The sequence below is a fragment of the Dendrobates tinctorius genome, unplaced genomic scaffold (assembly GCF_039654945.1).
Source record: "Dendrobates tinctorius isolate UK_male_01 unplaced genomic scaffold, ASM3965494v1 ptg000061l, whole genome shotgun sequence".
NCBI classification, from domain to species: domain Eukaryota; kingdom Metazoa; phylum Chordata; class Amphibia; order Anura; family Dendrobatidae; genus Dendrobates; species Dendrobates tinctorius.
In genome coordinates, this window is record NW_027361729.1 from 505,904 (window position 1) to 520,454 (window position 14,551).

The following is a 14,551-nucleotide window of genomic DNA, read 5'->3' on the forward strand; positions in this document are numbered from 1 at the left end:
TACATGCAGCACGCCGACTGATCAACTGATCAGCGCTGCAGCTGTGGCACAGTCACAGCACATGGATGGAGAGCCTAACACACAGGCTCTCCATGCATGTGCTGTGACTGTGACACAGCCGAGACACATGCAGCTGCGGGGCTGATCAGGTGATCAGCCGGCGCGATCCAGGAAGCCGGGTTCCCGCTGTAGCTTATTCGGTAAGCGCTATATCTTGACGAATAAGCGTGGACCCGAACAAATACGCTCAACTCTAATCATTACCAATATTTCCATTCTGTCTACGATTGTGAAATGAGGAAAACAAATATTTATAAAAACTCCCGTTTTTATAGGTAGAGCCAAAATCGGTTTAACAAAATACACAAAGTAAGCACGTTATATATAACCATAACAACGTTTTATTACCATTAAGACTAAACTTGTATTGAAAAGATTTGATATAACAAGACAAGAAAAAGCAATAGCAAATTTTAACTATCAACTAGATTATGCATAGCGAGTAACTTTTCCTAGTACTCAGGGAAGAGCAGAACATTTTTTATTATGTTTTATTTTTTAAAATATAGAACGGTACAGAGCACAAACATACTAAAATTATCAGTGCACTGGATGTGGGAGAGCCGATTCTTGCTTCATCTTTAGCCCATAGCTCTGTTCTTGTATCCATCAGAAGAACATTAAAAATAAAGACCCAGTTTTTTTTTTAATCTTTTTTTTTCGCTTGTTTGTTTGTTTGTTTGTTTGTTTCTACTGTGCATTAAGAAAAAATATTCACGACAAACATGACAACATATCAAACAATATTTCTACACAAGTTACCTTGATACGCTTTGTCAATCAAGTATCATAAGAAAAACATTTTTTTAAGACATATACAAACAGAACTAGCAAAGGAGTACAACTTAATAATAAATTAACAGAAATTCAAAAAAAGAAAATAACTTTATATATATATATTTATATTATATATACACGTACACACACAAGAAATGACACAATAATATGCTTCTTCCCATAGTTTAAGTAAACAAATAAATAGACTAGCCAAACCTGCTATAATTGATATTGGCCAAATGCATTACATCAGCAATTAAATAAATACGTGTTGCAAGCAACATAAAAACAGTGTTTTAAAATGTGCCAACGCAGCCCCGTTATATTGGAATTGGGCCGTAAAGTGAACTCGAAAACTCTTTTTTTTTTCAACAAATTTAAAGCAAATGTTGTCCTTTTATTATTCTAAACACATTACATTTAACTATGATACTAAGATATGTAAATGATTTTGTAGCACCTACAGCTCAAACTAAGGAAGTTTTTTGCCCCGCCCAAAAAAAGGAACAAAAACTAAAAAAAAAAAAAATTATAAAACAAAAAAAACAAGAAAAGTTTTCTTTTGTTCTGCAGATATCCCATACTGATGACTTAAAGAAAAAAATTGTCTTGCAATGCACCTCTTGCTTGATTTGGGTTTTGACTGTGTAGTTTTTTGTTTTTTTTTGGGGGGGGACCTGTGTAGTACACTCTCCCTCACTCAATAATATAGTTTGCATTATGCTATGAAAAGATACGAAGACCAACTGTTTGTAACCCATCTTTCAAAAAACATTCTACGAATCCAATTTAAAACATATCTTGTTCTCTAAAAAGTTACCAGTGCAGTATGAATGACAAAGTTGTCAATTTTCCCCTAAATTAGCCAGTCAAAATATTATTTTATTTTTATTCTTCAAATCCAGATTCTCTTGTAAAAATTCTTTATATTTTTATAAAAATAGATTTTTCTGGAAACCCATTTTCAGCAAAGAGACAAACTCTTTGGCAACATTGTTCATTTATTTAAATTGTTTTGCGTCATCAGGTATTCGGACCTTTAATGGTCACCCCTCAGAAATCTCCTTTCAACACCTACGTCAAGAAACAATACAATTGAATGCAAAAGTCATTATTTTTTGTTCCCTTTTTGCACAAAATGTCTATATTGTTTCTTTGTTGTTGTTGTTTTCTTTTTTTTTTTAAATTACCCTTTGAGTGTCAGAACCTTTGCTATATTCCCACACTAAAAGGACGTCAGGAAAGGAGTGTTGGGGGGGAAACCGGTCACTAATCTGAAAGGATTTATTCAGTGAACAGAAAAGAAAGCTGAAAAAGAAAAGAAAAAACACACTTTTTTCTTTTCTTTATAGTGTTACATTTGTAAAAATTCTTTTTTTTTTTTCAAGTTTTTTTTTAATAATTTTTTTATTTTTATTTTTTTTTACTTCTTCAAATGAACTCATGGTCATCTTAAAAACAGCCACCTTCAAAGAAGGTGTAAAACTAGCCGGCTGGGTTAAAAAAGCCCTGCTCATTGTAATCTATGTATATTATATTCAACGACAACAGCTATGAAAGAACATTCAATGCATCAAAGTTTTTTTTTTTTTGTCTTATTTTCTTTTTTCTAAGCATTATAAAATCCTTTCCGGTTTATCACAGGATGTCCAATGGTAATACTTAGGCAACATTGGCTTATAAAGTCCATGGTTGGTTATAAGCCATCGAGAGTCTGTTTTTTTGTTTTTTTAAATTTTCCGTCTTCTTTTTGTTCATGAACAGGTTGATGTAGATAGGCTAGAAATTCAAGACTTGTGGGTTTTGTTGGTTTTAAAGGAAACCTGCAGAACTCTGTCTCCCAGGCGGTATCCATTAAGGCTGGCAATAGCCATAGCTGCTTCATCATAATTGGTCATTGTGACAAAGCCAAATCCCTTGCATTTGTTGGTGTTGAAATCACGGATGACTTTGACGTTGTTGACTGCCCCAAATGGGCCAAAAAGCTGCCAAAGGACACTCTCATCTGAATCGGGAGAGAGGTTGTAAACAAAGATACACCAACCGGTACCCGTGTGCCCAGGGATGTTCATTCCAACCAAGCTTGTCATTCCATCAATAGTGATTGGAGAAAACCTAGAAGGAGAGAAAGTAGAGCTCATCAATGATAAGATAATATAAAAGGCATAATAAAAGGAAAAAAAATGTTATATGGTCACGTCCCAATCTTAGAGTTCAAAAACAGTCAAATAAGTAAAATAATGATGATAATAATAAGAATAAAGACAATTTTGTACACATTTCCAGTAAATTGTATTACTACTAAATAGTGTCAGGTTGAACTAATCCTTAGGTCTCGTTCAGATATATCCAGAGGGGAACTGACTGTTCCTTTTTTTTCTTTTTTTTATATATATCACATGTCTTAAAAAGCCATCAGTCGTGTCTACAGGTAGATTGTGTGCCATATTCCTTCCTTTAAATCTAATTGCTGGATAGAAGGAAAAGCACCACATATGGGTCCTTGTACTCTTCTATTTGGCTTTTTTCTTTACAGGTAATTCCCTTTCCTTATTTATTTGTGATCAAGCTTTTAAAAAAACAAAAATATTTTAGCTGCTTTAGTATTATTGTAGTTGAGGAGGACGATATCATGTTGAATGGACTACACTACGGTAAAAGAGAATCGTTTTGTGTTCCAAAATGGTTCTTTATTGTTCCGACGCGTTTTGGCGCTAGACCAGTGCCTTTCTCAATGTAAAAAAGCAAATGGGTTTGTCAAGTTAATGGTGAGAATTTATCAAGACAAGTGTTTTGTACACGAGTCTTGAGACAGAGTTCACCGACAAAAGTTGGTGCCTCTTATTGAGTTTGGCACATCTCTTGGCTACTCATGACCGTATCAGAATATGAGCACTGTTCATAGACTGGAATATATTTCTGATATAATTTACTCCACTTTTGTGGCATAAATTTTATAGACTCTGTTGACCCAGATTAGTCTTCACCAATTTCCACTAAGTTATGCCACATTTTTAAAAAGTTGCTTTTGTAAAAATACCAAAAGTCGCATAATTTGACTGTGTAACTCAGGAAAAGTGGCGGAAAAAGCTTGAGTACTTGTCCTTTATGTTTTTGTACAATTTTTCTGAAGGCTTGTTTCAATTTTTTTCTTATCATCTTCATTGGATAATCACCTTTTGATAAAACTGACCTATGTAGGTTTGTGTGGTATAAGATATTACCACCGGACCTGGGCTTCAGCATCTCTACTTCTGTTGCTTTAACACATGAGGGCAAGCGACCAATGATATACAGTATATAAAGGGAACTGGTTGACTGATTCATTTCAATAGCTAAGTCAGAGCCCATCTCTAGCTTCCATTAGTCATGACAGAGAAAAAGGTGGGCTTAGCCATTGAAATGAACCATTCAGTCAGCCCTCTTCATACATGTAACTTGTCACAATGCTAGGAAAGGTATAAATGCAAACTCGAAATTAACTACCTGGGACTTTAGATATTTCTTAATTCAAGTAGGAAAGTACATTTTAGCTTTTTTAAAAAAATTTTGTGTTCTTTTTAAATAGGGAACCTGTTAGATCCCATTACTGTCCCCAACAGCTTTCGTTAATCTGAATAGATATTTATGTGATTGCAATGTATTTTACTTTTTTTACATTTTTCTATTTTTTGTAAGGTTTTAAAAATGTTTCTTCCTTTTTTTAAGATTATGCTATTCTTTATACCTAGAATAATATAAACTAAGCCCTGAATACAAGGGAATATATTGAGATTTTTTTTTTTTCATTTTTTTTTCATAACTTGGACCAGTATCATGACTCGAGTTGTCTTTGTGGTCGAAGAAGATAATATATAATAAGTGGCTCTAAAAATTGATGTACGGTTTCATTAACTAGAATGTTCAGGCAACTCTGTACATGCCTTAGTTGCCCTTGAATTGACCTTGGACCAAAAACACGCCACATTATTTGCCAGCCGGATTGCTGATAATGACATCAAGATTCAATATTGCGGACAATTAGAGATGAGATTTTGCATTATGACCATACTAAAAAATGAATGTTGGATTTTCTGACTACAGGTCGTTTATAAAGATTGTGTGTATCAATTAAAATTTCAAGCTTCATTGCATTTATACATCATGTTTGGAGAGGTGTACAGAATGTAAAAAAGCAAAACAAATCAAATAATCTAAACATTTTATAATAGTCATTACACCTGCAAATAAAAGAAAACTCTGCGACAGTTAAGGTGCCGACAGCTCCATGGATCAGTCATAATATTGCAGACGCCGCTGTCTATTAATACCGAGACGTTGGTTGACGTTCCTAGGCTCCAAAGCAAAATATATCCCGATCTTTCAGCACCATCACTGGTCACCTTATGTGCCAAGGGGCTTTGTGTGCACTCAGATGCCAAGGTCTGAGTGCCACTGTAACCTCTGCACTTAGCACAAGGGCATAGTTATATGGGATGCAATCAATTGGCTACTGTGATCCTACTCTTATAGGACTATTCCCATCATTACGGTATGACTTAGCCACAGGATATGCCATGAATCTCTGATATATAGATGGGACCTGCGCTGATCTCCAGGACAGAGTCCATTTTTGGAAAAGAGAGGTGGCTGTCCATGTAGAATCACTTTTATGGAAGTCCTAATATGTGGATATGCTACAAGTGTTTGAGATGGGAAAACCTCCTTAACTACCCTTCATCAGTACATCTAACAACCCGTGTAACTGTGGCACCTTAACTGTCAATGAAGCCCACCTGTGAAAAAAAACAAAATAGTGAAAAAAATATGGAACACCACAATGTACTGGCATCTTCATAAATGAAAACCAACATAAGTCCCAACGTAAAAGAACAGAATGTCACATGCTGGTGGGGAAAAAAAGAGCAATTAAACAAACACAAATAAAGTTAGTGGATTGAAAAAAAAAATAAAACAAACAGAAAAGAAATAAATTATAGCGCCAATCTGTGCCAACATGGACATCTGGCATTCTGTGAAATTCTAATTACCTCTTAACGCCATAGGCCATATTAAGCAAATTGTCCAGCCTGAAAGAGAAGGAGTGTCTTTGGGTTAATGTCTTACAGATGGTAAGAGAGCTCAATGGAGCTGTTATTAATGATGTCCCTTTTCAACAGAAAGACAAATCTTCTACCATTTGATTAGGCGGATAGAGATTCAGCCTGTAGGAGTCAATCAAGCCACACTTCATACTCCCAAAAAAAAAAATCCAGAAATGTAACATGCCGTCTTTTAACACTTGGTCTGCACATTAGACCTTGGCTAGAGGTTGACATTAGGTAGTTGTTACCACTTCTGAACAGGCCACAATTGAAGACACTTAGTTTGTGCGACTTTAAAGGGTTGTCCAGTGCACGTCCCACTGCTCGGTCCCACACTAATTGGCAGATTGGGAAATTTTTATTATAAAATGGAGCAGCAGGATAGTTGACCATTCATTCTCTATTAGGAAAAAGACGAATGCAATGCTCGGTAGTCCCAAAGGGAATGAATGAAGCAGCGGTAGAGCATGTGCACTGCCGCTCCATTCTAACAGCGATAAATGTTCCCGTTCTGCAGATCAGTGGGGAACCTCATGGTTAGACAACCACTGATCAACAAGTTATCACCTATCTTCTGAATAGGTGGTAAGGTAACCTGTTTTCACCAGACAACCCCTTTAAGAATGTTGTTAGGTTAGGGCTATATTGGTAATACAACAGGAAGATCTTAATGTCACTTAGTATTTGGAATCTTTATTGGCAGGCAATATTAGACGTAAAGCAAGGACTAAAAGACAGATGCATCTGGCTGGACAGGGGCTTTGGTCAGGACCGCATAGATCGGCCTCATTCAGACATTTGCTTTTTGCATAGTGCTCGTACCTATAGTAGTGCATGAGGCCATTCAGTTATCCGCTGAGTTTTCTTGGACTGAGCAGTCCATGAAATAACACAAAGACATGTCCAATGTTGATCCCAGTGTCAGATCGAAATTGTCAAAGCGAATCTATAGGTCTTGTGTGGCGTATAGTCCAATTTTCATGGCTTGCTTGAAAAAGGCGGAGAAACTTTTCGAAAAAATGTATGAAACTCAGGCCAAACTCAGACCAAACGTTGATTTAACTCTGATAAAACTATGACCCATATTACTGATGAAACTTGGTCAGTTATCCTCCTACATGGAAACTCACAATCACACTGCGGGATGCCACTGTGCTAACAGAGAGAGTCCTTTGTCAAACCCCTAAGATAATGCTGTCACTATAGACTTCTAAGGGGTTAGATATCTAAACTGGATACCACACTAATCCCAGCAGTTTAACTGGGACGTGGAATGTACAGTGACAAGCAAAAGGGAAACACAATGTTTTGAGCTTTTGACTTTCAGTCTCTATATCCCATCATCGACTACAGCTTTAAACATGAGCCTACCATCATTTTATACACAATCATCTTGGCTATCTCATACATAAATTTAACTTGCAACTATTTAGCATGTGATTAGTCATGCCGATTCTTGTCATGTCACTGCATTCTTACTGTTTTGCTCCTAAAAATCTAAATTTTAATTTTAATTATTTTATTAGTATTTTGTAAATCCACTTTTGTCTTTCAACACTGCCTGAATCCTTTTGTGTAGCTCTTGATCAGATTCAAGCATGTCTCAATAGAAATCAGATCCCAGGTCTTTTCTTCACTTTCCCAAAGTTGGTGCATACTGGTCAAGTCACTTGGGTATGTATACAGTTTTTTCTTCAACTCTACCCACAAGTGTTCGATTGGTTTGAGGTCTTTGGACTGTGAGGGTCAATCCAGCACCTCTACTTCTTTATCATTGAACCATTTCTTCGCCAATCTCAATGTATGCTTCTAGTCATTATCCTGCTGGAACACTATGTCACCCTTTTCATACCCATAGTACTCGAATGTACAAAGTAACATGTCTTGTAGGATACTCACATATAGCTCAGCATTGAGACCACCGTTGATAATGGTAAAGAATCCATCGACTTTGGCTAAGAAACAACCCCATATCATCTGGCTTTCTCCACCAAACTTAACAGCTCCTTCAATTTCTCAATCCGTTCTCAATTCTCTTTCCCTTGCTTCTTCCAGATCAGTTTGCACTCACCAAAGTCTAGTCTCTTGACTTTCGTCTCATCGCTCCAAATAATCCATTTCCAATCTTCTACTGTCCACTTTTTTGCAAACTGGAGCCGACGCTTGTTACGATGATACTGAAGTCGAGGCTTCTTCACCTTTTTTCAGACCATCATTCCAGACTTGTGTAACGTGTGTCGCATGGTCCTTGCATGGATGTCTGTGATCTCAATATTATGAAGCCTACGAGCCACCTTCACTGCTGTGTTTGTTGCACCAGAACTGATAGACCTTGTGATGAGCTGACTTGTTGACTCTGATATTTTGCCTGGATGTCCAACTCTTGGCTTTTGAATGGATGAACAGACTTCATTTTGTATTCTTCCAACTCTCATGGCGCTCACATGATGCAGTTTGGCAATTTTATTGGCCGAGAGAACACTATTGATGAGCTGGATTGTGCTTTTTCTCTTTTTTTGGGTAATCTTCTTCATGGCTGCTCCTCGAATCGAAGCAATGACCTTTCACTTGGGAATCAACCTAGTAACATACTGAGTTTTTAGGAATGTGAGAACAGGTTGTATTTTGTAGTATTCAGGAAGAAAAAGATTTTTCCACCACCAGAAGCGAAACAGTAACAATGCAGTGACATGACAATAATCTGCATAACTATGCTAAATAGTTGCAAGCCAAATTTATGTAGGAGATAGTCAAGATAATTGTCTATGAACTGATGGTAGTCTCATGTTCAGAGCAATAGTGAATGGTGAGATATGGAGCCTGAAAGTCACAAGTTCAAAGCATTGTTACCCTTTTGGTTGTCACTGTATTTTATACTGTGACACCCATTGCTGATGGAATAAGCCCAAGTCATCTATTGGACGTAGTCTCATGTCCTATTGTATTTTGAATATGTTTTTTTCTTAATTCTGACATACGATTCTAGAGATATAGATCTCTTTCATTAATGATGATTTTTATGGACTTTACCAAGGGGGCATGGTCCACATGGTTTTATGGGGGGGGGGTCTTTAGGCTGCTTTGCATTATTACCGCCCTCTTGATAAAGACTATAAAAATTAGCACTGAAAAAGGGCCCTTATCTCTAGGAACTGTATGACGGTTTTAAAAAAAAACAACAAAAAAAGTAAGGAGCAACAAGAATAAAATAAGAGCAAAAAATTGAACTTTTGACCTGGTGACAGATCCCCTTTAAATGAGCTATAAGACCCCTTACAAAAAAAAAGTCCCTGCTCATTTGGTAAGATTTTTTTGTGGTTTTCATTAATATTTCTTAATTACAAATACTTTATAGAGGGGTACAGAGGAACACATGACATTGAGTTAATATGCAAAAATGTGCAAAATAGCTCCACAACCTGCCTTCATCTCAAAGTCAGAAAATGTTAATTATATGTACTGCCTGAATTGTTCCCTGATCGACAGAGAATAATGGTTCATGCATTTTTGGTCCTCGGCTGTCAGAATAGAGATGATTTCGCCAGTTGCTCCATTTTTGGAAGTGTTTGAGAGTACAGTACAGGATGTTACATTTTTGGAGGGTTTGATGAAGAGGCAGGAAGGCGGAGGAGGGGGGTAGCGCTCACCAAAAATAGTTATACATTTTAGGAAGAAGGCGAGCAATAATTAATCTTTTTTTTTTTTTTTCCGGGCTCTGCATGTGCAGATATTAAAAAATGATGACCAGTAAAGGATTTCGGCTTCCCGGCTCTGCCTGCCAGCTCTCTGAAGCACCACAGGAGAATATCGGAGAGAGGTTGATCAATACCTTCTGAAACTTGGCAGAAGATTAGTTCTCAGCCTTGAATAAAATGGGCCTTTGAGCGGGTCTGAGTGAATAATCAATCTATCTTACACAGAGATAAGGAGACATCCTCACTTACACTGTATTACCCTCTTTCCATGGGAAAAAAAATAAAATTGAATTAACCCTTTGAATGCTGCAGACATCGGGCATCGGTAACACTAGCGTGAAAGGAAAATGGTCTCTCCTGGTTTTTTTCAGCAGCGCACATTTTTTCATTGTACGAGTGCTGCATATCCAGACGCTTTGGTCTTTATTTGCATATTTTCCAGCCAGTCGTACAGTAAGTAATCGCTTACTATACCGATGAGGAAACTATCCAACAAATCAATGACAGAAGATACAGATATTAGCATAAACAACGTCTTGTGCTGTCGCTACATATGTCTTACCAGACCTTGCTTGCTCTTAATGGATTGAATTAAAATGAGTGACTTATTATAAGGTGATTAATGAAACGATAGAATATTCAGTACATTAAGGCTACGAACATAATTGTATAGAAATGACTGAATCGGGCTTCTAGTTACCTGAACCGCTGAGCCTGGTGGTGGAGAGGACCCGGATAGCGCCTGTTGGGGGACTGGTAGAGCTGGGACAGTAGCGCTTGGCTGGTTTTCTGACTGGGGTTGTTGGCGAATTTCACAGTTATCGGTTCAGTTGCTCCACTTGGCTTCTGTCCATTCAAACCCTTTATGGCTTCCTCGGCCTCTATTCTCTTGTCAAAACGAATAAATCCGACTCCCCGAGACACACCTGCAAAGGAAAGATTATGAGTCCCTTTCCTTAAAACCTCAGTAGCTTTTACTTTTAGTAATAGTCAATACATTCCAGTCTGAATAATAAAGAAAGCGTCACCCATCTTTGGGGTGTTGGGTGATGCTGGTATTGTTTTTTTTTGTTTTGTTTTCTCCTGCAACCCCTTTAGCTACTTACAGGCCCATGATGAACATTTACGTCCTACAGGTCTACTGAGAAAACTCGGGACCTTAGTCCACTCCACACAGGACAGGTGCCTGTCATCTGTGTTATACAGCCAGTACTTGTTCCCTATTACAACCATTTTGGCGCTCCTGGGGGCTTCAAAGCAGACCATAATTTTTTACTATATACTGAAATACCAGGGTATAGTACAGGTGATCAAATTCTCCCAGGTAAGGGAGCAAAAAAATGGACCAAAAGAGACAAAAATGAATGAAGTAAAAAATAAAAATAAATATTAAAAAAGTAATTAAAAAAAGCTAAACACCACCTTTTTCCACTACAAAAATAGAGAAAATAAAAATGGCCGTTTTTTGGTATCAACATATCTGCAAAAGTACAATCTACCGAAGTACAACATTTATTAACCCATAAGATAAACTCTAGAATTTGAAATGTTTCAAATGCAGTACTTCCTCCAAAAACGCTATAAAAATAAACAAGAAATGTTATGGTATTGATACAAGACAAAACTTGTCCACAAAAAACACAAGCCTTCACACAGCTCCATGGACAGAAAAATGAAGAACGGTTTGAAGAATCATATTGCCAGGTCAGCAATTTTTACAGAATAAAACTCAAAAATAGCTGTGAAAGCGAACTTTGTTTCACTGTTTCACCCCACTTGGAATTTTTTTTACCATTTCCCAGTACAGTACATGATAATGTGAATGGTATCATTTGAAATCTACAACTCATGTCGACCAAAAACAAGAAAACATTATGGCTCTTGGAAGAACTAGCTATGTTCGGATAATGCATTTTTTTCCCATGACTTTACGAAAATGTGTCTAAAGCATTTTACCATGTTTTTTGTAAATAACAGCAAAAAATGCATCAAGTAAACATCAGGTGAACGTGACCATTCACTAGTTTGAGCATGTTAAAATGGCCAAATTATGTAATAGTGGCTGATTCATTTGGCCAGTTTAAGATGTTCAAAACGGTGAAAAGCCGTGGTAGAGCAGAGCTGTGTGTCATGATAAACACTTCTAGCATCTCTCATTTTCCAGCAGTCAGTGTGGGGAGGGAGAGTAGAGTAGAGCAGAGCTGATACAGCAAGTTACTGCAATGTATAAATCCAGCCTTACTCATAGGTGCTAATGTAATAAATACAAGTATGATTGCCATGTCTTCCTTTATCCTTCTAGAGGATTGAAGAGTAAAACCTAAAAAGGAGAAAAAAATGGTATGCCAATTCTTTTCAGTGGGTTGTCTTAGAAGTTGAACATGAGCATTAACTGGGAACACCACCTTAAATGTCCAACATAATGGTTGTTTTTTTCCTAATAGTATATATATATATATATATATATATATAGTGCCTTGCGAAAGTATTCTGCCCCCTGGAACATTTCAACCTTTTCCCACATATCATGCTTCAAACATAAAGATACCAAATGTAATTTTTTGGTGAAGAATCAATAACAAGTGGGACACAATTGTGAAGTTGAACGAAATTTATTGGTTATTTTAAATTTTTGTAGAAATTCAAAAACTGAAAACTGGGGCGTGCAATATTATTCGGCCCCTTTAACTTAATACTTTGTTGCGCCACCTTTTGCTGTGATTACAGCTGCAAGTCGCTTGGGGTATGTCTCTATCAGCTTTGTACGAGAGACTGAAATTCTTGCCCATTCTTCCTTGGCAAACAGCTCGAGCTCAGTGAGGTTTGATGGAGATCGTTTGTGAACAGCAGATTTCAGCTCTTTCCACAGATTCTCGATTGGATTCAGGTCTGGACTTTGACTTGGCCATTCTAACACCTGGATACGTTTATTTGTGAACCATTCCATTGTAGATTTTGCTTTATGTTTGGGATCATTGTCTTGTTGGAAGAGAAATCTCCGTCCCAGTCTCAGGTCTTTTGCAGACTCCAACAGGTTGTCTTCCAAGAATGGTCCTGTATTTGGCTCCATCCATCTTCCCATCAATTTTAACCATCGGAAGAAAAGCAGCCCCAAACCATGATGCTGCCACCACCATGTTTGACGGTGGGGATGGTGTGTTCATGGTGATGAGCTGTGTGGTCTTTACGCCAAACATATCGTTTGGCATTGTTGCCAAAAGTTCGATTTTGGTTTCATCTGACCAGAGCACCTTCTTCCACATGTTTGGTGTGTCTCCCAGGTGGCTTGTTGCAAACTTTAAACGACACTTTTTATGGATATCTTTGAGAAATGGCTTTCTTCTTGCCACTCTTCCATAAAGGCCAGATTTGTGCAGTGTAGTACGACTGATTGTTGTCCTATGGACAGACTGTCCCACCTCAGCTGTAGATCTCTGCCGTTCATCCAGAGTGATCATGGGCCTCTTGGCTGCATATCTGATCAGTCTTCTCCTTGTGTGAGTTGAAAGTTTAGAGTGACGGCCGGGTCTTGGTAGATTTGCAGTGGTATGATACTCCTTCCATTTCAATATGATCGCTTGCACAGTGCTCCTTGGGATGTTTAAAGTTTTGGAAATAATTTTATATCCAAATCCGGCTTTAAACTTCTCAACAACAGTATCACGGACCTGCCTGTTGTGTTCCTTCATCTTTATGATGCTCTCTGTGCTTCAAACAGAACTCTGAGACTATCACAGAGCAGGTGCATATATACGGAGACTTGACTACACACAGGTGGATTATATTTATCATCATTAGTCATTTAGGACAACATTGGATCATTCAGAGATCCACAATAAACTCCTGGAGTGAGTTTGCTGCACTGAAAGTAAAGGGGTCGAATAATATTGCACGCCCCACTTTTCAGTTTTTGAATTTCCACAAAAATTTAAAATAACCAATAAATTTCATTCAACTTCACAATCGTGTCCCACTTGTTGTTGATTCTTCACCAAAAATTTACATTTGGTATCTTTATGTTTGAAGCATGATATGTGGGAAAAGGTTGAAAAGCTCCAGGGGGCCGAATACTTTCACAAGGCACTATATATATATATATATATATATATATATATATATATACTGCTCAAGAAAATAAAGGGAACACATTCTAGAACATTGTGTTGGTTAAGTGTTCCCTTTATTTTTTTGAGCAGTATATATATATAGATATAGATATATATATACTGTATATATATAAAGATAATTTCAGCTTCAGTAAGTTGCGACGTGTGGTTTAAATTGCATCATTGAGGTGGGACTAAAGGAGATGGTGTGACGGAGCACTTTCACCTCTCTGCCTAACCACTTTGATGCTGTAGTTTTTATTGAATGGCAAAGATCGGGGTTATATCCAATCCAAAGCATTAAAGCAAGATCATTCTATATATGTGCAGCAGATTGCGCCAGCCCCTTAAGAAACAGCAGCATATAATGGTTGACTTCTAGCTCTATACGCACAAGCCCTTTAATCCGCTTGATCCGTAATAGTGATGAACGAACATGCTCAGATAAGGTGCTATCTGAGCATGCTCATGTGCTAGCCGAGTGTCTTCGGCGTGCTGGAATGATATGATTGATTCCCCGTGGCTGCATGTCTCGTGGCTGTTCGACAGCTGCAACACATACAGGGATTGACTAGCAAACAGGCAGTTCCTGCATGTGTTGCAGCTATTCGACAGCCGCAACATATACAGAGATTGATTAGCAAACAGGCAGTTCCTGCATGTGTTGAAGCTATTAAACAGCCACGAAACATGCAGCCGTGGGGACTTGAACATATTATTCGAGCACGCCGAAGACACTCGGTTAGCGCCTGAGCATGCTCAGATAACACCTTAACCCAGCGCATTCGCTCACCACTAATCCATAACCAACAAAACCAATTCAGAAATC

The 14,551-nt window shown here is 37.6% G+C and overlaps 1 protein-coding gene across 7 annotated transcripts in view; it reads right to left on the minus strand.

Annotated features, from left to right (window-relative positions):
* Positions 1-378: 378 nt before the first annotated feature.
* The window catches only part of ELAVL4 (ELAV like RNA binding protein 4), a 160,990-nt gene continuing 146,817 nt past the window's right edge, over positions 379-14,551 (minus strand). For 5 of the 7 annotated variants that reach the window (XM_073579159.1, XM_073579157.1, XM_073579160.1 and 2 more), the window contains 3 exons: positions 10,317-10,542; positions 5,868-5,906; positions 379-2,952 (listed from right to left, as the gene is read on the minus strand). In XM_073579159.1, the coding sequence (XP_073435260.1) occupies positions 2,625-2,952; positions 5,868-5,906; positions 10,317-10,542 (593 nt within the window). In that variant the 3' untranslated portion in view covers positions 379-2,624. The remainder of the gene's footprint in view (positions 2,953-5,867; positions 5,907-10,316; positions 10,543-14,551) is intronic. The other 2 variants (XM_073579158.1, XM_073579163.1) reach the window with 1 other exon arrangement.